This window comes from Staurois parvus, unplaced genomic scaffold, assembly GCF_062004578.1.
Source record: "Staurois parvus isolate SC_StPar_1 unplaced genomic scaffold, SC_StPar_1.0 ptg000574l, whole genome shotgun sequence".
NCBI classification, from domain to species: domain Eukaryota; kingdom Metazoa; phylum Chordata; class Amphibia; order Anura; family Ranidae; genus Staurois; species Staurois parvus.
The window spans coordinates 1,462,396-1,487,476 of record NW_028318370.1 but is presented as its reverse complement, the minus strand read 5'-3'; the positions used below and the strand labels follow the sequence as shown (position 1 = coordinate 1,487,476).

Genomic DNA, 25,081 nt, shown 5'->3' with positions numbered 1-25,081 from the left:
GGTTCCCTTGCTTCCCCTAGTTCTCAGGAAATTCAGAACAGAGGGGACCTCATTAATCCTGATAGCTCCCTTCTGGCCGAGGTGGGCGTGGTTCGCGACCCTAAGAAGTTTAGCCTCTCGTCCACCCTGGGGGCTGCCACCAAGGGAAGATTTGTTGACGCAGGGGCCGGTCCTTTGCCCCAGCGTGGGCAGATTGAGGTTGACTGCCTGGCTTCTGAGCGGCAGCTCCTCTTAGTGAAAGGTTTCTCGCCCAGGGTAGTGGCAACATTACTGGCCAGTAGGAAGGAGACCCAGGCCATTTATGGTAGGGTCTGGAGTCGCTTTACAGCCTGGTGTCACCGGGCGTCAGTAGCAACCCATAGTTTAGTTTCAGTGTTGGAATTCCTCCAGGCGGGGGCGGACAAGGGGTTGTCTGTTAGCACGCTCAAGGGCCAGGTCTCGGACCTCAGTGTGTTCCTAGAGAGTCCCTTGGCCAGGGAGGCGTTGGTGGCTAGATTTTTTTTAAAGCTCTGGTGAGACAGAGGCCCCTGAGGACCAGACCGTTTCTGATGTGGGATTTGGCCAAGGTTCTAGGAGTGATGACTAGGGCTCCGTTCGAGCCCCTGGAGTCCTGCCCGATTGGTGAGCTCACTGTTAAGACCGCATTTTTGGTGGCGATTACCATGGCGAGGAGGGCATGTGAACTTGAGGCCCTATCGATCAGAACACCTTATCTCCGTATTTTTTCAGACAGGATAGTTTTTAGGACGGACCCATCCTTCATTCCGAAGGTGGCCCAGACATTCCAGAGGGAGCAGGACATAGTCCTTCCCTCGTGGTTTTTTTTTTTTTTTTTTTCTGACCCGGTTGGGGTAGATCAGGAAAAATTTCATTTTTTGGATGTAAGAAGGTGCGTACTCCAGTATCTAGAGAGGACTAGGGAGTTTAGGAGCACCGAATCCTTTTTTGTGTTTTTTTTCAAGGGGGCTAGGAGAGGCAAGAGAGCTTCTAAAAGGACACTGGCTGGTTGGTTGAGACTGTCAATTGCAGGAGCATACCGGGCTGGGGGCGCATTCCACCCGAACAGTGGCGGTTACCCAGGCAGAGCTAGCAGGAGCTTCCCCAGGGCAGATCTGCAGAGCGGCGACATGGTCCAACTATGACACGTTTGCCAAGCATTACAGACTGGACCTGGTCTCTGTGCAGGAGCAGGCCTTTGGTTAAGTCTTGCAAGCAGTTAGACCGCCCGTGGGGTGAGTACTCGCTTATCCTCTCAAGGTGCTGGCCTGAGAGACGTAAAGGGAAAAATCAAGTTACACTTACGGTAACTTCTTTTCCAGGAGTCTTTTAGGCCAGCACCAGTTTCCCACCCAGTTTTGATATTGGTTATGTGAGGATGGCTTATTTCGATTATGTTGTCTCACATTGTCTCCCCCCCAGGTGACCGGAGGATGCTTGGAGAACTGAGGTCGGAGGGGAGTGTAGCTCTTTTTATTTTAGGGTGGAGGTGTTTCCTCAGAGGGGGAGGAGCCGAGGTCTCTCAAGGTGCTGGCCTGAGACTCCTGGAAAAGACATTACCGTAAGTGTAACTTGATTTTTTTTGAGTTGATCAGAGCAGAATTTGAGGGTACATCTTCCAGCAGAGACACTTGTTCTACCAATATCTAAGATCTCATGTTGGAGAGATTTCTAATTTTATGTTGGGTCACCACATCACCAATGGGGCATTCTTTAACTGCTTCTATAGCAGAATGAGTGGGAGCTCTTCCATCCTGAGTGGACGTCATATGACCTCCTCCCAGTTGCGCCTCCTCTACACTCTAGCAGCCATGCTTCAGCTCAATCTGTCACACTTTGTGTCCACTGGACACGGTGGATGATATATCACTGTACCAGGCTGGTGATTGCTGTGACCAGTGATCACATGGCAGCTGAACACAATGAATTGCATTTATTCATAGACATTCATTGTGTACTATTGTGGTGATCTCTGGTCATAGTAGACACATGTTGCAGACGGGGCCAATCACAATGCCTCTGTACCATGTGATAGCTGAGACCAATCACATTTATCACAATAGAACACCCTGTAACTGAATGGATGTCATTCACAAAAATGATTGCTTATAACAGTAACAATCACTATTATAAGCACAGTAAAAAAAATGTATAATCCCTTTTCCAGAGCAGTACAGTGTCACTGTAGTAATATACTGCACTGGTCAGTTTGTTAAGTTAAAAAAAAGGGAAAAAGATGAGAACCAAAACCTTTAATTAGAAATACTGTCAAGTCAGTATCCCTTATCACCAGCACATGAGACACGATGACGCTGTGCTGCTCTGAGGACAGTATGTAAATATAAATTGTGAGAAACCCACATTTTGTATAATTTTTTCTTCAAAAGAAATTACAATAATTACAACTTCACATAACTCCCAATGCCTCTTACTAAATACCCTAGACTGTCTAATTTCCAAAAAGTAATTTGGGGTTTTGTATTGTCCTGGCATTTTCAGGCCTCAAGAAATGATAGGTTGTCAGTACATCAGGATTGATTAATTTTCAGATTATATACCATAGCCTTTGAACTATAACTTTCTACATACAAAATGATAAACCCTGATGTGGGTTATTTTCACCAAAGAAATGAAGCGGAATACATTTTGGCCTAAATTTATGAAGAAAAGTAAACTTTTTTATTTCAAAAACTAAGAACGTTTTTTGCTTGTATAGCAAAAAAAAAACCAGCAGTGATTAAATACAAGCAGCAGAGAGCTCTGTCGAACAATAAAAACATTTAATTTGAGTACAGTGTCGTATGAGTAACTGGTGTTCAAAGTGTGTCGGCACTGAAATCTGAAAATTGGCCTGGGCAGGAAGGGGGTGAGTCTCCGGTTTAGAGGTGGTTAAAGCAGAAGGCATATCTGGCCAAAATATGAACTCCTGTATTCATTTCCACATTACAGTTCAGTTATTTGAAGTCCATTTTTAGTCATCTTGACAATCTTGTAGTTTTGTAAATTTACTTTTTTGAAAATTTCCACTTATTTTTGTGATTTCTGTGACACGTAGTCGCCATGCCTTGTGAGTAGGCACTGCTGTCACACATTTTACAGAGCCTGACTTATGTACAGAGGTGCTGAGGAGTCAGTACAGGAATCACTGCTTACAGGTAGAAAGGTACCATGGAATATGTAGTCCTTAGAAATTTTGAAGAATCTGCAATGCAATACAAAACTCTGACTGGATAAGGTGGTGATCATGATTTCATCTGCCGACTTCATCTCTACCTCAGCCTTATATTTATTGATAAAAATACAAGCTTCACTTTGAAGAATTGGGCCCAGTGCTCCTCTTCCTTTTTACAGTATGTGGCAGCAGAGGGAAAGTCACCGGCACTGTTTCCAAAACACAGCGCTGCCTACTGTATGTAACTAATGTTGATACAATATATTACAGCACACAACAGTCACATTGTTCTGTAATGGAAATAGTTTGTTGGGCCAGCTTGGTCAAAACAAACATTTTAAAATGACCAATACCCTGGAATTCTACATTTAATATCCATCTATACAGTGTGGCCAACAGATATATGGGTGCTTGACCTCTCCAAGTGGATGGCGTCCATTCAATATTCATTGGTAGTTCAAAGGTCACCAGCACTCCACGAAGTGCCTCTTGCTTACAATTGTATAGTAGAAACGCGCTTTCACAAAACGCAAGGTCTTCCCCCCCCCCCCCCCCCCCCCACAAATTCTAGTATTCCTATTTTGTCTTGAAAAGGAGATCGTGTGAGGAAGCCACCGCCTTTAACCCCTTGAACTTTGTATGCACTTTCAATGCAAGCAATAGTGCAATCTTGGCACTATGGAGCTTCTCATGTCCATAGTAGTACGCTATATGCTGTCATCGGCGTTGTGCATATTGAAGGGGACTGGGAACTCTGCCCACCACTTAATCTCTATAGGACTGACAATTCCATTGGCAATCCATTTTTATGTACAGATCAGTGGTTCCATCCAAAGGGAACATCACCAGCTGTGGTGGGTAATGGGAGTCCAAAATTTTTCATCCCAGAACACTAAAGCACAGATCGACATTCTTTCCTTTTGAGGTCATAGAATCTGGTAAATCATATCTATGGTGGAAGTTATGGTGTTATAGGTTGTAAATTAACTTCACTGGGGATTTTTCAATCTAAACTCTACAGGATTAAGATTAAAATATTTACATAGCTGGTATAGTTGAATAAGACACCAATCCATCCAGTTCAACCTGTATGTGTGTGTATTTGTCACTACCACTTTCCATATATCTGTAGATTGTGTTCACTAAGTAACACCAAAGTTTGTGTGTTTTGTTTTGGTTTTGGTTTTGTTTTTGTTTTGTTTTTTCCCCCCTTCTACCAAGGATACACCTTAATTTCTGTAGTTGTTCCTCATAACTGATGCCCTCCAACCCCTTTATTAGCTTTGTTGCCCTTGATACAATATTCTTCAAAACGCATAACTGGACTCCCTAGATGTGTCCATCGCAGATGATTGAGAAGTGCACATAGGAAGTGTGGAGCTTTACTTGTATGGAATATTTATTACTGAAATACTTGCACAATTCTTCCTATTGTGGTTTTAGATATAATAGCACCGAATGAGTGTGACGGCTCTCCATATGAGCGAAGAAACTGTGGATACCCTGGAATAAGCTCTTCAGACTGTGCCAAGAGAGGGTGCTGCTTCAATACCAGTGTATGGGGGGTGAACTGGTGCTACTACACTAACTCTGACAGTGAGTACTACCACAGAACAAACCTTACCGGAATCTGCCACAGAATAATATCGTGAACTATCTTTGCTGTTATTGCTAAAACATTTTGGTCTGTTCCTTAATCTCCTTCAATAGAAAGTAAAGTAGAGCAAGGGCCTTCTAAACAAAGCCAATTTACAGTCCTTCAGACTATAGGTGGGCTGTGGCCAGTGGGAGTAGAAAATGCCTTAGGCTTGGTCAGTGGGAATAAAAAAAAAAAAAATACTGTGGTCAGTGGGAGGAAGTGCCCAACCTGTTGGTATCAGTGGGGAGGAATAGTGCCCCATTATTGTTAGTGGTAGGAATAGTGTCTTGTCACTGGTACTAGTAGCAGGAATAGTCTCTCTTCTTTGGTATCGGTGGGAAGAGCGCCTGTTCCTTGGCATTAGTGGGAGAAGTGCCCCATTGTTTGTGTCGGGGAGGAATAGTGCCCCAATGGCTGGATAACGGTGAGCAAAGGGCCGTATCTGATAGTTTGGAGACCACTGACTTGGGGCAGGCAAAACGTTATGAGCTATGTACATCCCTGACTAGGGATGCAGTGTTCAGGACAACCCCTGTAAAGTATGGGTTGCTCTAACTATAGATGCAAGGTTGACATTAACACCATGTACTTAACTGGCATCCTACCTATGGGGAGCTCCTATGGCACTAACACTGCCTGTTAGTCCAAATGGTCCTGTACCTAACCCATTACAATGACTCTGGAGCCATCTAGTAGCCAGAGAATTGCATTGAGCACATGTATGCCCTTACCCTATAGATACAGTGGAGTAGTAAGCATAGCAACAAAGAGCCAGGAAATGTTGTTTGCAGGATTACCAGTTGAAAAGAAACCCTGAAACAAAAATGAATGCAGCCACTACAACTAAGGACACAATACTTATTTTGGGGTTCAGATATTTTTTTTTTTAAGGACAGAACTCCTCATCTACTTATTCCAGGCTAGTGACTTGTATAATGTTGAAATCGGCAAACTAGCTTTTTCAGCTGAACGAAGGGTCGTTCCCTGCTCGGCAACATGACAAGCATTTCCTAATTTTTTTAATGTGGATCCCCCCTTTAAAACACACCATGGCATCATAAAAAAATGCTTTATTACCGGTTTCAGATGAGGCTCAATGTGCAGTGAGTCCAGCCAAAAGAACCGATTGCGGATACCCAGGAATTAATGCCAGCGAGTGCTATTCCAGAGGATGCTGCTTTAACTCCACTATTCGCAGGGTTAAATGGTGCTTCTTCCCAAAACAACTCGGTAAGTTATTGCATCACATAACCAATAAAATCCTTTAGACTAAGGGCCCATCTACTTTGTGGTGTGGTTGACACATGTCACGTTAAGGCAGCCCATTCTGAAAAGAGCTATAGATTTACCTCTGATAGTCTTCAGGCTTAACCTTCCCCCCCACATGTATACATGCCTAGATCTAAGATCTGTGGCTTCCATTGTTTACCTCCATAGGTGAAAGGCTTCTCTCCTTGCCACATATGTACATTCTAGCCCCATGGATTCCTCTGTGGCTTTTTTTTTACCTTCAGCTCCCAGCCAGGAGAGGTCCCAGTGAAGTCCATGAGGCTGTAATGTGCATGCACAGCCAGGAGAGGGAGCCTTTTATGGCTGATTGTAAAACATCCGGATCTCTATGATCTGTGAAGGGGAAGGGTGGAATCATCTAGTTCAGGGCAATGGGGTAAAAAGACTAGGCTCACCATATCTGAAAGTGCACTTACCCTTTAAGTCAAGAATGTGTATAAAAATTAGTACCCCCCAAAAGGCTCTGAAAACTCTTCTGTGCAGCCAGTTAACATGAATTGCCATTTCAAATACAATATTATCAATTCTTCATAGATGATGATCAAAGCTTGGTGAGGCCAGATGATCAAAGCTTGGTGAGGCCAGCTGACAGAACAGGCTGTGGATATCCAGGGAATGGAACAGACTGTGGATATCCAGGAATTGGTTCCGAAGAATGCCATTCCAGAGGATGCTGCTTCAACTCCTCTATTCCCGGGGACAAATGGTGCTTCTACCCCACTGACTACAGTAAGATTATTTCCTATGCTTTAATTTCCATTAATATAATTAATATGCAGAATTTTTAGATTGTCAACAGTTTCCACAGTACTTAACAAAAGCAAGCCGTGTTAGCATCTTGGTTCTACCTTGCTATGAGCCTCTCATAATCCCCTATGTAGCACAGCTCAGACTGTAGGGGAAGGCAATCCAAAAAGCCAATCGTATACGCTAAAGTGCTGATGTGCTAACAAGGAACATGCTGATAGGAGGAGTGTGCAGACTTGATGCATAACATCTCACAAATCTGCTGCTCCTTTTACTGCCTGGTCTTTGGCAGGGGGGATACTGAATTGCATTAGAGAAAAATCAGGTCCTCCTGCTATATACAGCTGTGCATGCAACTCACTAATCTACTAACAGCTAAAACCAATGGTCACTACTCTGTACTCTTACTACTTGTCCTCCTCTGAGGCTTTTGATATGGTTGACCATCCCCTCAAACTCCACACTCTCGGTCTCGCTCTGCTCTCCTGGTTCTCCTCCTACCTATCGCAGTGCTCCTTCAGCGTTGCCTAGAACACTGCCTCCTCTTCACTCCCTCTTTCTGTAGGGGTCCCTCAAGGTTCTGTCTTTGGACCCTTTCTCTTCTCCATTTACACCCCCTCCCTTGGTCACTTGATAAACTCCCATGGCTTTAAGTACTATCTCTATGCTGATGACACACCAATCTCTCTACCCTTCACCTCACCCCTTCAGTCTCCTCTTGCATTACTAACCTACTAGGCAACATATCGGCATGGATGTCGCTCCACTTCCTCAAACTCAATCTTTCCAAAACTGAGCTCTTAGTAATCCCCCCAGCCTGTGCCCCCTCTCCAGACTTCTCCAAGATCAAACACCTAATCCTAGACTCCCATCTGTCCTTTCACCCCCAAATCCAATCACTGTCCAAATCTTGTAGACTTCACCTCCGCAACATCTCCAAGATACGCCCGTTCCTAACCTCGGAAACAACTAAGCGACTTATTCACTCCCTTGTTATCTCATCTTGACTATTGCAACTCCCTTCTCATTGTCCAGCCTCATCGCAGGCTATCCCCTCTTCAGTCTATCATGAATGCTGCTGCCAGACTTATCCACCTTACTAACCGTTCTGTATCTGCCACCCCTCTCTGCCAATCCCTCCACTGGCTTAACAATTACATATAAAGCTATTTATAACTCTGCCCCAAATTACATCACCAATCTTGTCTCCAAATATCACCCAAACCGTACTCTCCGCTCCTCGTACGACCTCCTGCTCTCTAGCTCCCTTGTCTCCTCCTCCCATGCTCATCTCCAGGACTTTTCCAGGGCTACCCCTATCCTCTGGAACTCTCTACCCCAATTTATCAGACGATCGCCTACTCTGCTCACTTTTAGGCGGTCTCTGAAAACCTATCTCTTCAAGGAAGCCTATCCTGCCCTCAGCTATAAATGGAATCTTCTACTCTTCCAACCAGTCCATCTCCCACAGTTACTACCTTTTTTGTACCACTAGCCCTTTCCTCCTAGATTGTAAGCTCCAAGGAGCAGGGCCCTCCTTTCCCTCTTGTATTGTTGCTGTATTGTCTCCTGTTGTATTGTAAAGCGCTGAGCAAACTGGCGCTGTTTAAATCCTGTAGTATAATAATAATAATGTGGTTGTGTAAATATTGGGACTGGAGGGACAGAAACAAACCCTTTGTCAAGTAAAACCACTTACATGTAAGCATTTCATCTATAGGTTTAACTGTTGGCTGGTCTTCAGCCCTAAAGAATAAGTGCACTTCCCTGACCTAAACAACCCTACCTTACTTATCATGATCTAATAGCTGTGGCCTCCACTGCTTACTTACATTCAGTGGTGAAAGGCCCCCTTTCTTTGAGTCTGTACATTGCAACGTCACCCCTACAGGGCTCCTCTACCTCAATCTCCAAGACAGGAAAGGGTTCCATAGAAATCATAAGGTCTGTAATGTGAAGGTACAGCCAGGAGAGGGGGCCTTTCACAGCTGAATGTAAATCTCTGGAGTCTGAAAACCCTACCCTCAGATGAGTTCCAACAAGCAGAAAGGATAAGTTCACCTTTTTGGAACATGTTACATGTTCCTCCCATTTTTAGGGTGTAAACATGTTCTCATAGCTGAGCCTGTCATGACGCCCTCCCAGAACTGGCCGGCCGCAGTGCAGCCGACATTCGGCTATCTGCAGTTGGCAAGTCGTTAATGTCAGGGCAAAGGGGCAAAATACTGGGTTTTTCGCTCCATAAGGCTCCCCCCCCCCCCCAAAAAGGGGGCAAATTGTCAGTGCGTCTTATGGAGTGTCCAGTATTTCTGCCGCTGCAGTGTCAGAACGCCAGGACGGCCACTCAGCTCTTCTCTGCAGCAGAACCTTACTTGTTGTTCGGTCCAGCTCTGTACAGACTTTCCCACTTTGACATCTTTAGTGTGGGCACTCTGCTGTCAGTCAGGTGCCCACACTAAAGGGAGGACAACTCCGCAGAAGTGGGAGCAGGTACCTGTCAAAATCAGGTACCCACCCCCCCTCCCCAAAGGTCCGCAGTCTCTTGGTCATCCCCCTGTACTGCGTCCGCAGTCTCTTGGTTCAGAATTTTTTTTTTTTTTTTCTTTCACCTCTAAAACCTAGGTGCATCTTATGGTCAGGTGCATCATATGGAGCAAAAAATATGGTAAGTGCTCTTTGAAAGTACTCTTATCCTTTAAGTCATATATGGTTAGAAACATGAGTTCCTCATGAACCCAAACCTTTATGTGCAGCCTGTAGACATTATTGATAAGAATTTTAATTCTTCATAGATGAGACGCAGTGCTCGGTGAGTCCGGCTGACAGAACAGACTGTGGATTTCCAGGAATTGGTTCTGAAGAATGTCAATCCAGAGGATGCTGCTTTGATCCATCTATCCCTGGGGTCAAATGGTGCTTCTTCCCCAAAAACTTCAGTAAGGGTTATTCCTATGCTTACAATCTGTAAGGGATGGGCAAGTGACACAAATAACTGGCGGGAACAGTTGATTGAGAAAATGAAACTGAGCTCTGAGGCAGGATAGGCTTCCCTGAAGTGATAGGTTTTCAGAGATCACCTAAAGGTGGTGTAGGAGATGGCCTGGGTGCTTGAGGTAGGGAGCTCCACACAAAGGGAGAGACCTTGAAAGAAGTTTACAGCATGGGGGTAGGTGATGAGGACACTAGAGAGCAGTGGTAAAAGGCTCCCTGGTTGCTCCTGCACATTACAGCTCCACTTCTATGGGCCTCATCTACTTCCATCTCCCAGCAAGGAGATGGTCCCATGTTAGTCCTAGAAACAGTCAAGTGCGGATGCAGACAAGAGGGAGCCTTTCACCACTGCATGTAAACAAACACTGGAGTCTACATGTGAGCAGCTCAGGCCAGCTGTGCCCCCCTAGATCTATCCCCCCTAGAGGTGTTCCAATAGCTGCTTCATACACTTCAGTAAATTTGAGGTGTCACAAACCCTTTCAGATTTAGAACTGGCATAGGGTAAGGAGGGTATAGGACGCATAAAGGGAACAGATAACGATGACAAACTTCTTGGAACTACCCACAAGCTTCTATTCTGCAACAGTCTGTTGGAGAGACAGCCAGTGTCTCCTTTATGTACCATCCCAGACCCTAGATGAAATTCTCTTCACTCACCAATCTGGAGATTCTCCTGGGCAGGGGATCTGGCTCCTGTTCCTTTTTTAAAAGGGGGGAACAGTCACTAGTAGAAGGCTAATCTGGTTTCCCACCTGAGTGCTCCTTCCCCTATCCGCCCAGGGAGTCTAGCTGTAATCACTCAGATCCTCTCCGGTACCGCTTGTGGGTTGTCTACTACTACCACCAGGCCTATCAACTGGACTGCTCCTTCCCAGCTATACAGGTGGTCTTTGCTCAGGGGGGCCAGTGAGCTCCAAGTTTTCCAGCCTCACAGGCAGGCCCCAACCCGCTAGGCCTCCTGGCAGCCTCCTTCTGCCTCACATCTTCCTCTCTCCTTCTTCCACTGACTCCACACTCCTGCCACTGAGCAGGCTTACACTTTAAGGAAGTCCCAGCCCCTTGCCAAGCCTTCTGTTGAGGATTGGCTGAGGTCCCTTAAGAGTGCAGCCAGTCACTCCTCAGATCTCCCACTGTCTCCAAGGCTCTTCCAAAATGACCAGTCAATACAAATCCAACACCTCCTGCGCTCAGGGACCCAGATCAGAAGGCCAGTTGAATAAAATGCTAAATGTTCCACCAACACTGATCAAAGGTTGTGAAGCTAACACAAAGCTGGAGAAGCTCGATTCTCTGTAGTAGAGCACAAAAACAAAGCGCACCAACCTTGCACATTACCTCCAGTAAGCAATTCATAAATTACTAACAAGATTAGCCGTAAATAAAGCATCGAAAACCAAACTCAGGGTTAGACACATGCAAGATCCATCCAGAAGGGAGATAAACTCTTGGTCAAGCTGACACGTTTCAAGGGGGCTGTGAGGAAGGACCCCCCCCCCTTCGAAACGCATCAGCTTGACCAAGAATTTGTCTCCCTTCTGGCTTAAACTTGCACGTGTCTCCTAACCCTGTTTTGGATGTTGGATGCCTTTACTGCTACTCTTGTGAGTATAATTTACGAATTTCTTACTGAAGTAATGCACAAGGTTGAACTTTTTTTTTTTTTTTTTTTTTTTTTCCCCCCCCACATGAATGTGTATATATGACCTACTAAATGGGGAAGTGACACATACAGGGAAACATGTCACAAAACATATTCATCCCCTACTTGCACCAACCAGGACTTAAAGGTGCACTTACGAAGATGCAGCAAAAACTTTCTACCAGGTAGGTACCCTCCTGCATGCACTCTCATGAATCTCAACTGAGTGAGGTGAGGATCATTTAGATCAGGGCGAGGGGGCAAAAAGAATAGGCACAATTTGTCTAAGAGCACACTTAAACATTTAAAAGAATTTCCTCAGTTCCTCATAAGCACCAAAAATGTACAACTTGTAAACATTAATTGCTAATTCAGATATATTTCCATTTGTTCATAGATGAGGCTCAGTGCTCGATGAGTCCGGCTAACAGGACAGATTGTGGATATCCAGGAATTAGTTCTGAAAAATGCCATTCCAGAGGATGCTGCTTCAACTCATCTATTCCTGGGGTCAAATGGTGCTTCTACCCCAATGACTACAGTCAAGGTTTTTCCTATGCTTCCCAATCCTTTCCATTTTTATTATAATACACCAATATTATAGTGCCAACAGTTCCTGCAACTGTTTGCCTGTTCCTCATCCTTTAAAGCTGAAGTGCACCTATTCTTTTGGTTCTCCCCTGACCAACAATCCTACCCTACTTACCATGATCCAATAGATGCGGCCTCCATTGCTTGTTTACATTCAACGGCAAAAGGCTCCTTTTTCATGGTTGTGCCTGCACAGTACAGCCCCACCAGGAGATGGCCCCATAGAAGTCCAAGGTCCTGTTATGTGGTGGCAAGGCCAGGAGAGGGAGTCTTTCACCTGAATGTAAACAAACTCTGGCGTCCACAATCGGTGGATCTCATCTGAGTGAAGGTGGGATTGATGGTTACTAAACCAACAGTAGAATCAGTCTGTATATGCAGTCCTGCATGCTTGCAATACTCACTGTGGAACCTAAGGAGTTAATCATCTGCATTGTTTAAAAAGGCTGTTTGATCCTGTCTTCTCTGATCCTCACCTACTTCCATTGTCCTCCACTCATCTCCTGATAAGTCTTTGGCGTCACTATTTACGTGTGTGTGTTAGTCTTTTATTCCTTCGGGAGGGTGCATGTGATCAGCACAAGGCCAATCAGCCAGACAGTGGGTCAGGGGTCATGCATGAGGCTCGGTGAGTTTGGCTAACAGACTGCGGTTTTCCAGGAATTGGTTCTGGAGAATTCCATTCCAGAGGATGCTGCTTTTGACCCACCTGTTCCTGGGGTCCAATGTGGCTTCTCCCCCCCCCCCCCCCCCCCATAACAGTGTTTTTCCTATGCTTTCAATCTATAAAGGAAGGGCAAGAGACCCAAAACTGTGTGGGGATCAGTTGATGGAGATGGTATAACTGAGGCAGGAAATGCTTCCCTGAAAAGGGTGAGTGCCTAAAGATGGAGTAGGAGATAGCAGGAGAGATTGCTGTAGGGAGTTCTAGGGGAACTGAAATGCCTGAAGTCCTGAGCATGGGAGTAGGTGATGAGGGAGCTATAGAGCAGTGGTTAAATACTCCCAGATCATGCCTGCACATTACAAGCCAGCCCCTCTGGGGCTCATCTACTTTCATCCCCCCATCAAGAGGATGGTCCCAAAGAAGTCCAAGGGCCTGTAATGTGCTGGCATGGCCAGAAAAGGGAGCCTTTCACCACTAAATGTAAACACACTCTGGAGTCTACATGTGAGCTGGTCAAGCCAGCTGTGGCCCCCAGAATCTTGCCCCCTAGGGGCTACTAGTAAGGAAAAGCAACAAGTTATTCATATTTATTTTTATGTATACACTTAACTTTGTTTTTTGTTTGTTTGTTTTTTTGTTTTTTTTTGTGGTAAGTTTTCAGGTTGCACATTTTTGAGCTACATAATTTTTGTGGTAGTACTGTGGCTTATTTGACAGATCACTTCTGTGTTCGTGTTACTTGCACATGCATGACTTGTTTCCCTGAACACACCATGTGAGTCAATGGCTTCTACTTTGGCCTGGTGCACATTGATCTGATTTTAAAATTGTGTGCATGTGACTGGGTAAATGCATCCCTAGGAGCTGGCTAAGAGTCCCATATCTTATCTCGGCAATTGTGGAAGGAAGCTACTTAATGGTCCTTCTAGATCTAGGTGTATCATAACTTGTTTTATTTCATTACAGAGAATAACATCACCAATGAGGAATGCAGTAATGTGCTCCCATGTCAGAGAAGGGACTGTGGTTATCCTGGGATAAGTGCCTCCGAGTGCACCAAACGAAACTGCTGCTACGACTCCAGTATCCCTAATGTGAAGTGGTGCTTCTATTCCCAGGCACAAGGTATTTCACAAACATTTACTTGTATTTACCTGAATACACTACACCTAGCCACCCAATGGTATGACTCGAAAATATAATGCGTGTGTTACAACCAGGGGTGGACTGACAACTCATGGGATCATGGGGCCCCTGTGTCCTTGCCCAAACTCAAAGCCTATGAAAAAGGTACCAGGGGCATCTCATGGGGCCCCCTACTGACCCCGGGCCCTCAGGCAGTGCCAGAGTTTCCAAATGGTCAGTCCGCCCCTGGTTACAACCTGGTTATAAACTTTTTTTTGGTCAAGAACTCACCCTCAGTCCTCTGATTGGACAGTAATAAACAGCTGCATACTGTTGAGGTATGCCTGACCCTCCTTATCCTAGTATGTACAATGAGAATCGAATGAAAAAATGTGTTTTTATAGTAATTGTCCAATTTGTTAGTACACAGCTTTTGAGAGCAGACGGTTCATGTAAAAGTATCTGGACAAGCACAAAAAATATTCTCAAGGTAACGGATCAAACTATTTTAGTGTAAATATAGTATTTGTACAGAAAAAATTGAGTGATGCATACTCAGAAGCAAAAGAATACATTAAATCACTTCCAAAGTTGCATCCTGTCTCATATCAAAAACAGGTTACTAAAGTTACGAAAATTCTCATGAGACTAGCACGCAAAAAAATAAACGTTCTTCAGATATTCTCATCATTTGTACGAGGCCTAAGACTGAAGCTAATATCAAGACAAATTCAGGTACTCTGCACGGCCAGGCATTTTGCACACTTGGAGTCAATAATCCAGTCCTTGAGCTGGTTTTTAGTTTTAAATAAGAGGTTAACAACTTGGTGTCCTAGGGGTATATGGGATGCCCAAGGAACTGAACTTGAGGGCAAACTTGGCAACAAATACTGTACAATGTGGATCAATAACTGTCTAGGAGCACTGAAGCCTCCTTGATGGATCTCCTCAGACCCCAGATGAATATTCCCCTTCATCCAGCTGCACTGAAGGTACCTTGAGGGTATCCCAGGGCAAGGGATTCCAACAGCTGGCAATGAAGTAGTCCCAGATGAGAACTAAATTAGTTGGGTCTTGCACCTGACAGCCCTCTCCCCAACCCCAGCTCCCTGCCAGGGGATTGGCTAAAGTCCCTCAAATGCAGATCTGGGCCTCCTCTGACCCTCTTCCAGGAAGTTGTGTTTCTGGAAGGGAAGCCCTGACCTGCAGAGCCTTCTAGCCTCTAGCTAAACCTAGAGGGTGCTACATGTAGTAAATTCAATATTTCAGTGAATACAGAACAATCTTAAACATTTCTTTCCATTATCTGCAGAGTTTAGGCTAAATTTCCCATAATCTTCTTCACTGTGGAATCAGAATTTTGCAACTATGTGCACTATTGAATCAGACTGTTGCACTTCAAAATGCTGTCCTAGCATGTTTCAGCCACTGGGTATTAAGGTGGGTGGATATGCCCAAGAATTGGCTGAACAGGTTAAGAGGGGGGAAAGCCTCATGATGTCAATATCCCAAGATGTATCTGGAAACCCAAGCAATTTGTGACTGAAAGGACCAATGACCCAAATTGTTTATACAGGTGAAACTCGAAAAATTAGAATATCGTGCAAAAGTTCATTTATTTCAGTAATGCAACTTAAAAGGTGAAACTAATATGAGACTCATTACATGCAAAGCAAGATAGTTCAAGCCGTGATTTGTCATTGTGGTGATTATGGCTTACAGCTCATGAGAACCCCAAATCCACAATCTCAGAAAATTAGAATATTACATGCAATCAATAAAACAAGGATTGTACATAGAACAATATTGGACCTCTGAAAAGTATAAGCATGCATATGTACTCAGTACTTGGTTTGGGCCCCTTTTGCAGCAATTACTGCCTCAATGTGGCGTGGCATGGAAGCTATCAGCCTGTGGCACTGCTGAGGTGGTTATGGAAGACCAGGATGCTTCAATAGCGGCCTTCAGCTCTTCTGCATTGTTCGGTCTCGTGTCTCATCTTTCTCTTGGAAATGCTCCATAGATTCTCTATGGGGTTCAGGTCAGGCGAGTTTGCTGGCCAATCGAGCACAGTAATCCCACGATCATTGAACCAGGTTTTGGTGCTTTTGGCAGTGTGGGCAGGTGCCAAGTCCTGCTGGAAAATGAAGTCCGCATCCCCATAAAGCTCATCTGAGGAAGGGAGCATGAAGTGCTCCCAAATCTCCTGGTAGACTGCTGCGTTGACCCTGGACTTAATGAAGCACAGTGGACCAACACCAGCAGATGGCATGGCTCCCCAAATCAACACAGACTGTGGAAACTTCACACTGGACTTCAAGCATCTTGCAGTGTGTGCCTTTCCATTCTTCCTCCATGCTCTGGGTCCTTGGTTTCCAAATGAGATGCAAAAGTTTCTCTCATCAGAAAAGAGGACTTTGGACCACTGAGCAACAGACCAGGTCTGTTTTTTCTTTAGCCCAGGTAAGACGCTTCTGACATTGTTCTTCAGGAGCGGCTTGACGAGGAATACGACATTTAAAGCTCATGTCCAGGATCCGTCTGTGTGTGTGTGTGTGATTGCTCTTGATGCACTGACTCCAGCCTCAGTCCACTCCTTGTGAAAGTCCCCAACACTTTTGAATGGCCTTTTCCTGACAATCCTCTCCAGGCTGCAGTTCTCCCTGCTGCTTGTGCACCTTTTTTCTTCCACACTTTTCCCTTCCACATAACTTTCTATTAATGTGCTTTTGATACAGCACTTTGGGGAACATCCAACATTTGCAATTGCCTTTTTTGAGGCTTTCCCTCCTTGTGCAGGAAACCATCACTGACACCCTCCATAACTGTCAGGTCAGCAGTCTTTCCCATGATTGTGATTCCTACTGAACAAGACTGAGGGACCATTTTAAAGGCTCAGGAACCCTTTGCAGGTGTTATGGCTTAATTAGCTGATTAGAGTGGGACACTTTGAGCCTAGAATATTGCACCTTTTCACAATAGTGTGATTTTCTGAAATTGTGGATTTGGGGTTTTCATGAGCTGTAAGCCATAATCATCAGTTATGACAAATCACAGCTTGAACTATCTTGCTTTGCATGTAATGAGTCTCATATTAGTTTCACCTTTTTAAGTTGCATTACTGAAATGAACTTTTGCACGATATTCTAATTTTTCGAGTTTCACCTGTATGTATCTACACAAATATTTTGCACCTTGGCCATGGTGTATGGCCACCTATAGGACTTTGTGCTTTTAGATTTTAACATCGTGGGGGAAAAAAGATCCCGTAAATTTTTTATTTTCTCAAGTAACAATGCATTCATCATCCGGTGTCGGGGCTAAGCATGGTTGAAATTAAAGCTTACTGTTTATTTCTGATGCTCATTTAGCTCTACATTTTGGCATTTGAAATCGGCTGCAGTTTTCCCTATGAACATTCAATGCAGAACAGCGGAGGAATGGTGGTGGCCACTGTGCAGAAGCCAACATGCCCCCATCTCCTATCCATAGCAACAACCTTTACCCACCATACAGGGTGCAAACTCTCTCAATTTTTCTCATTGAGCGGATAAGGAAATTTTTTTTTTTTCCCTTTTTACTGTGAAAGTAAATTTATTAGCCCATGATATTTTGACAAGTCCAGGACAGTTGTAATGAGCATAAAATGGCTCTTGATGGCTACAAAAGCTCATTCTAACTTATAAACCTTTTAATTTGCCTTCCTCATTGATGGCAATGCATTTTACTATAATGGTGACATTTTCATCAAAATCTTGCAAGAAGGCCTGCATTTCAGTAAAATTAAAAATCTTATTCACTCACTCCTAATCATCAATCCTCAGCTGAATAGCTTGGCCAATCATGAGCAGAAATTCAAGACCTTAAAAGGCAAAAAAAAAAAAAATGGATACATTTTTAGTTTGGCTGTTCTGCTGTTTCACTTGTAAAGGGCAAATCGTATATTGCACTTAAGAACCTTTTCCATCTATAGGAAGACGCATGTACTGTGTAACCAGCCTTTATCAAAAATAAACAATAGGGAGTTATCCCTTCCCATATATTGGTGGTTCATGGGAGAATAGCTCATACATTGTTCTTCAGTGGTAGCAGGGCCTGCTTACATTGTTGGTCAGTGGTAGAAATGTACCCTTACATTGGTAGCAGAGTACCCTTTTTATTGGTGGTCTTTTAGGGGAGGGCCCCCCATACATGGGTGGTCAGGGAGAGGAAGAATATTCATCATAATAGGGATCAGTGGGAAGAAACTTTCATTAGGGGGTCAGTGGGGAAAAAGGCCTCCCTACATTATGGTCAGGAAGGAAGAATGCCCTTCACATTTGGAGTTGGTTAGAACAATATCCCCCCAATAGTGGTGCTTGGTGGAAAGAATGCCAACCCTCCAGACAGTTACAAAACATTGGTGTTATGCTGCTAGCTTTGCAAATTGATGTTGGCTCTGGAACAATGTAGGCACCATTAGATGGAAGGTTAATCCATCTTTGCTCAAGGAATCCTTAGCAACCTCTGAGGAACCCTAGCTTCCAGGAACCCTGGTTGAGAATGGCTGGTCTAGACCATCAGTAGTCAAACTGGTCCTCGGGTCTTGCGAAGACATTGTTTTGAGGTGGTATTTTCAGAAAACTATTTTAGCTAGATGGTCTTTTGACGACATCCACAATACATGTACTACTGGTGAGGGTGGATAACCTGCATGCTAGAGTTTTGGAACTAAGCTTATGTACATGTTTTCTCACGTTATCCTTCATAACACAGATGAGGTCCAATGCTCTGTTAATCCAGAAGACAGAACAGACTGTGGATATCCTGGCATCAGCTCCACCGAATGTAACTCTCGAGGATGCTGCTATGATTCAAGTATTCCTGGCGTTAAATGGTGCTTCCATTCAAATGTTAAAGGTATTGTGTCAAAGGGAAAGGAGGGCATAGACGGTGAAAGTTGTCAGAACTTCTCTACAAGGTTTCCCCCCATGTCCCTCCTGTCCTGACAGGAAGTGAGAGTAATTCTCTGCAGTAGGAACACTTAATAGACTGACCATACTCTGCCCCATTCAAAACTTTAAAGTCTTGGCTGGAGCTGGACTTCGAACATTTCTACCCTGGAAGCTAAAACTCCATTTGGACAAATTTTTAACATGTCTTACTATTTGACTACTAAGAGCTTACTTTTTAAACCCCCGATCACTATATAGTGTCGCTTCTGAACTGCTCACATGATCTAATGTCTGTAGATTGGTGCATTCAGTGAAAATATGTAGACCTCATTCTCAGCTCACCGGTGTTTTATGGTGCATTGCCTGCCAACACACCACAGCACACAAGACATGTACCTTTTTTTTCTTAATGTACCACAAAGCACAGATGGTTCTTTGAATTGTGATTCCTTGCAGCACATTTACACTGGGCTTTGATTGCATGGTGCATTGGAGTGCCATTTAAAGTGAATTCCAACAAAAAGCTGTAAACAATGTTTTCATGCAACAGTGAACTGTTGTGCTAAAATTGTGCAATAATAAATTCATAAACACCATTAATTGGTGGTCCTATTCATACATATGTCCTAACCCAATACATTATTTTAGCAGATGCACTTTATGGACTTTGTTTTATATTTTGTATCTGTTATTTTTTTCATCTCTTGATCTGGACACATTTGTGCGGTTTCCTTAATTTCAGCAATGTGTTTTTCATGCAACAAACAGCTGGGAAACCAGCCCTAAGCTTTTTGTCGCACACTAAAAGCCAAGTCAAATAACCTATATTTAAAACACTGCAATATATCCATATATGTGTGTGTGTCTGTGTCTGTCATTTTTTTACTTTCACAGAGGCAAAACAAGAGTGTGGCGGGTCTCCTTACCTGAGAAGGAACTGTGGCTACCCAGGAATCAGTGCTTCCCAATGTGCCAGAAGAGACTGCTGTTATGATTCCAGTATCCCCGGCGTGAATTGGTGCTTCTACTCTCAGGCACAAGGTACAGTGCTGATATAAAGGAATGCAGGATGTGATGTGTGTATAGAGGGATCCCTGTTGCAGTTATTGTAGACACCACAATGAGTGGTGGAACGTGTAATTTTAGGCAGTGACTGGGTTAGTCCTTTAAGGTGGTACCCTGTTCTAGTTTGCTTGGCAACCTTGCTCTGGTTATTAGTGTTCCTTTTGGTGGTTATTTAAAAAGGATTGGTGGGAAGCATGAGGAATGCTTTAGTGTGTGCAACCTTCAGCCTGGTGAGGAAGAGTATCAGATCTTATCTAGGGCCATCTGGGAAGAATAGTGTAATCAGGAGCCAACTCAACATACTTCTCCTGGAAGGGGGAGCTCATATGGACTGGCGAGGTAACAGATTGCATTCCTCCCAAGGAGGAATTCAATTACCATATTCTACCTGCTGCTAGGGTGTGGGTCTCATCTTTCCCTTCAACCCTGTAATTTAAGAACTGTTGCACTTTTTGTTCAGGCAGGGTGCTACCATAATCCTGTATGGTTTGTTACATTATGGTTGTTAACTTCCTTCCTAAGGAGTCTGGTATGGTGTTCTCTACCAATGGGGATCTACTCTTGGGCATGGCCTAGTTGGGATTGTACTTCACAGCTAGAACAGGCTAAATATGGAGATGTTGGGTTCTGGCCAGGCTTGGTTTCTCCCATGGTGTCAGAGGCAAGGTCTTGGAGATTTCTACTTGGCAACCTCAGGAATCCTTGTGGGCCCCATGCAAGCGAATCACAGTGAGCCTTGTGTGTCACTCAAGCGAGAACAAAAAATGTTAGTGTGACTCGAAACCACAATTGGTCCTGTTACTCTAAACTGCTTGGTGTACAAGCCAAGGGTGTCTTACCAAGCCACTAACATTTTAAGAAGAAATGGTAAGCAGAGAAGGTTTGCCCACCATGTATGTCTGCCTCAACATGACTAGCTAATCACAGTGCTGTTGCCGTTAACAGCTAATGTTGTCCAACTATGCATTTACCTATTGATTTGGTAATGCATTTATTTGCTGTTGCTCTGCCTGTCAGGACTTTCTACAACACCATTCCTGATTGTTGCTGGCTGTTGACTTTGGCAACACAGAAGATCTGACAGTTTGATAACCCATACCCATCTCTACACTTCTACCCTACTGTCCCATTTCCTCCCTTCCCAAAAGTCTAATCTCTTCTTATTTCCACTTTTTCTCTACAGATGAGGCTCAGTGCTGTGCGAGTCCAGCTAACAGAACAGACTGTGGATATCCAGGAATTACAGACAGGGAGTGCTATTCTATGGGATGCTGTTTCAACTCATCTGTTCCTGGGGTTAAATGGTGCTTCTCTCCAAAAGCCCAAAGTAAGATGCAATATTAAACGTCCTATAATTTATTTAATATGATAAATCATAATATACTGTATATGGCTAGAACCATGAACACCTATACCCTTATAGTAGATCTCAGTTCTAAAGCTATTGGCTGCCTGGCTATTACCATCTTTATTTACTCCGTTTGCCTTCAGCTAAAGTCCAGGCGTGTTATGGCTTGCCCAATCAGAGGGAACTGTGGGTATCCTGGGCTGCTAGAACATTTCCACCAATTCAGGGTTACCCATACTAACTAAATTCCTTTAACTAAATCCATTGCTGAGTTAACTCTTCGTGATGACCTTCCATACTTTTCCTTTTCACCACAATCTGTGCTTACAGGCCCTGTTCTTCAATATGCCATGTACCACCATGCACCCCTTAGACTTTATAACAAATCTTTAAAGTGTTAAAATGTTTGGCAGCCCAGCTGTTATGTATGTTTTTGCCTTTAGATAACACCCAGGAGTGTGGTGGCTCTCCCTATCGGAGGAGGAACTGTGGGTATCCTGGGATTAGCGCATCACAATGTGCCAGCAAGAACTGTTGCTTTGATTCCAGCATCCCTGGGGTGAACTGGTGCTTCTACTCTCTAGCTCAAGGTACAGTGCACTGCTGCTTGATTTACATAATCTTGGCAAAATCATCTTAACACGATGTAAAAAGTTAACAGGGCAGACTATCCACCATCCATGTCTGCTGTGGCTAGACTAGCAATGCTTCTACTTTTTTTGCACTGCTGACAGTTTAAAGGAGAATTCTATGTTTGCAAAAAATATGCACCAATATTGCAAAAATGTATGTTAATTTTATTTTGAACCTGCAAAGCATTGAACCAAAAATCAGTGAATCATAGGTACAATGTGCTGGCTCTTGCAGGTTCTTCCTCATTCCCCAGCTAATAAGCTGCAGGAAGTATCCATGAACTAAAAGTGCGATGACAGTGTATTTGTGCAATACAGTCCCTCTGCCACTGTTGCTATGAATGTACAGTATGACGTGGCTGTGCAGGCAAGAGCCAAGAACAGTCTTGCCAATTAAGTAGCGGGGTGTAATTTTTTGGGTTGGAGGCTCAGCATGCTGACTATGTTTCATGCTTTAAGGTTCAGCAGTTGTTACTTCAAAGTGGTAGTAAGGTCACTTTGTATATTTTTACTTGCAGGTAGCTTATGATAAAGCTTCAAACGTAAAAGTTGCTGCGCTGCCTCTACTAAAACAAAGGGTCCATACAAATGTGCACATACTTCAATGCTCTATGGACTGACAAATAAAACACAAACCAATATGTATATTAAACATGTTCAAATGACAATAGTGCAAAAAATGGCAAATATACAATGTGATCAAACTGTGTACAGTGGGTTTCTATGGTGTCCAATAACTGTGCAAACATATGAAAGGTCCAAAAAAATCCCCATCGGTATCAAATGTGAATACTAAGTGATACAATGGTTAGTCGTCTTATCCATAGCATTTCTCTGTGCATAGCGCCCCCCCACCCTCCAGAGCCCCACTCACCACAGATAATTGATCACCTTGAATGGTAGGTCGAATATCGCATTAGATGTTGCAGAAAGTTGGCCGTCTGGTCTTGATGGCTCTATATGCTGATGATGGACTGCATATGTGGAAACTCCTCTAGACCAATCAGTTGCGAAAACTCCTCCAGAACATCCACAGTACTTCACCACCACCATAAAAAAAATCAAAGGGGACCTTCAAAAGTATGTGCTGGTAGTATGCCTGACTACAGTACTATGATGCAATGCATTGCTTAGTTGGATCCCATCTACTGATGGTCTGCTTCTATATGGAGAGATTTCTTGCTTCCTCTTGTCTCGCTTTATGAACTTAACATGAGTACAGACTTGTGAACACCCTCTGGTCTTCCAGCTCCTCTCCTGGCACCACCACAGTATACAATCCTCCAGTTTACTCTAAAATGTAAAACAAGCCAGCATATAAGGTATAATTTAATTACATAGCTCACCACCCCGCTTTCCCAGATGGTCCTCAGTTCAAAACTTCTAGGGCTCAGCATCTTCCACCTATACACATTTCACCCCAGATTCCGGCTTCCTCAGTGCTCCTAACTTTGTACGTTGGGCTACTACCAGCCCACCTAGCTGCCTTAGAGTGTCCCAAAGAGAGATTTAAGAAGCTGTGACACTGTCCTAGAGCTTGCTGGATATTGCATCTGGCAGCTCTGCCTCGTGGGCCCTGCTTTGGATGAGACTGCTTCCAGACCTTTTGCTGTGTCTACCCAGGCTAGGCAGGCTGTCTTCTCCAGACTGCAGGGTAATGGAGATCCCTCTTGCCAGTTTCCTTTTCTTGCTGCTCCAGCCTGGAGGCTTCTTTAGACAGCCTTATACCTAAGGTTAAAAGGAATGGTCATAACTGAAACCCTGTAAGCAATCTCAAAAAGAGCTACTGCTGACACCCTAACCGTCAAAAGTAGTACACAAGGATTTACAGCCTACTTTGCCAACCAGAAGGACCTTAACCTCTCCAAGGCGTGATAGAGTTGCTGGAGCAGGATGGGGAGGACATATGGGAATCTCTTCCAGAAAAAGACAAATTCAGTTCAAAATTCTACTTAGGATTTTTTTTGACCCCTCATAGAATCTACCCAAACTGCCCTCTCCGTTGTTGGTGCTGTCTAGCAGAACCAGCTGTCTACTTTTATATGCTATGGACGAGCCTTCATATACAAATCTTGGATGTCAGTCCTTCAGCTTATTACCTGCCTGACCTCTATCCGCATCTCACCTCCAAGTGGATATGTGTATCCTTGGGCTAGTGAAAGTCTATTGGGACACTACTGGGCCTCTTACTCTTTTATGCTAGAAAGTCCATTATGAAGTGGAAGTCAGCTACTGCCCCTACCCTGAGGTTTTGGAAATCCCTAGTGAATGCAATCGTTCCTTTTTCTATAAAGGGACATAATCGCATGTATGTCCCCAAAAATTCCACAAGGTCCAAAATATATTGGATGGCTTGACTACAACACCACTACAGTAGGCCAACCTGAATCTGAGGCGGTTAATTATGAATTGAGGAATACTGAAGGAAAATACTTTGCTATGAATTTGGTATGGGCCTTACTGTGTACCTAGGAGTTTTCCTATGGTTATCAGGCCTGTCGGTGCCTGAACCTTTTTTTGCAAGTTAAATGCCTTTCATGGTTGGTGAAACTGGATGATGGGCTTCCAAGATTTGCACTATCTCTGTACCTGTTCATACCTTGGCAGATTTGTATGACATTACTGCTCTTGATGGAATGTACGAACTGGGGCTGGGGGAAATGTCCAGAGGCTGTTTTTGTAACTCCTTTACTCAGTTTCTTCCAGACATATCTGTCCCAGGACAACTGCTGAGTTCCTAGTTTCCACCAGACTCCCCTAAGTGAGGGGGAGGTTAATACTCACCATGCCACAGGGCACCTACATGCTTTCCAACTTCCACCAGGCACTCTTTTTTTTAGTAAGCTCTTCAGACCAGATCCTTAGGTGAAATTGCTTAGTTATGTGGCTGAATCTAGCAGGCTGCTGGGATGGACTATGCCCCCAGATTTTGGTTGTGCCCTCCCCCCAGCCAACCCTAACCTGCCACAATACCACTCTAATCGCATACTCTTACTGCCCTAGCCTGGCATTATACTGTTGTGGTTTTTTTTTTTTTTTTACAATGAAGCCAACTAAGCAGGGCTGGATCTAGCCTGTGATGTGGGGGTGCAAATTTGATTAGAAATAGCTGTGTCCCCCCCCCCCCCCCCCCCAGCTCTGCCACAGCTGTGACTGCAAATTCAGCAAGCTGTCTCAAAGGGGGCAACAGGCCCTGAGGCAAGGAACTTGTCTAGCAGCACAAGAATAGGGCTATTTGTTG

At 44.1% G+C, this 25,081-nt stretch overlaps 1 protein-coding gene across 1 annotated transcript in view; it reads left to right on the top strand.

The window, feature by feature from the left end:
- LOC149450440 (uncharacterized) overlaps window positions 1-25,081 on the top strand; it is a 134,270-nt gene that overhangs the window by 66,378 nt on the left and 42,811 nt on the right. The window contains exons 23-33 of the mRNA XM_089691948.1: window positions 21-304; window positions 4,613-4,765; window positions 5,895-6,042; window positions 6,691-6,844; window positions 9,649-9,787; window positions 11,876-12,025; window positions 13,703-13,861; window positions 18,617-18,760; window positions 19,690-19,836; window positions 21,044-21,187; window positions 21,652-21,798. Of these exons, the coding sequence (XP_089548074.1) occupies window positions 21-304; window positions 4,613-4,765; window positions 5,895-6,042; window positions 6,691-6,844; window positions 9,649-9,787; window positions 11,876-12,025; window positions 13,703-13,861; window positions 18,617-18,760; window positions 19,690-19,836; window positions 21,044-21,187; window positions 21,652-21,798 (1,769 nt within the window). The remainder of the gene's footprint in view (window positions 1-20; window positions 305-4,612; window positions 4,766-5,894; window positions 6,043-6,690; window positions 6,845-9,648; window positions 9,788-11,875; window positions 12,026-13,702; window positions 13,862-18,616; window positions 18,761-19,689; window positions 19,837-21,043; window positions 21,188-21,651; window positions 21,799-25,081) is intronic.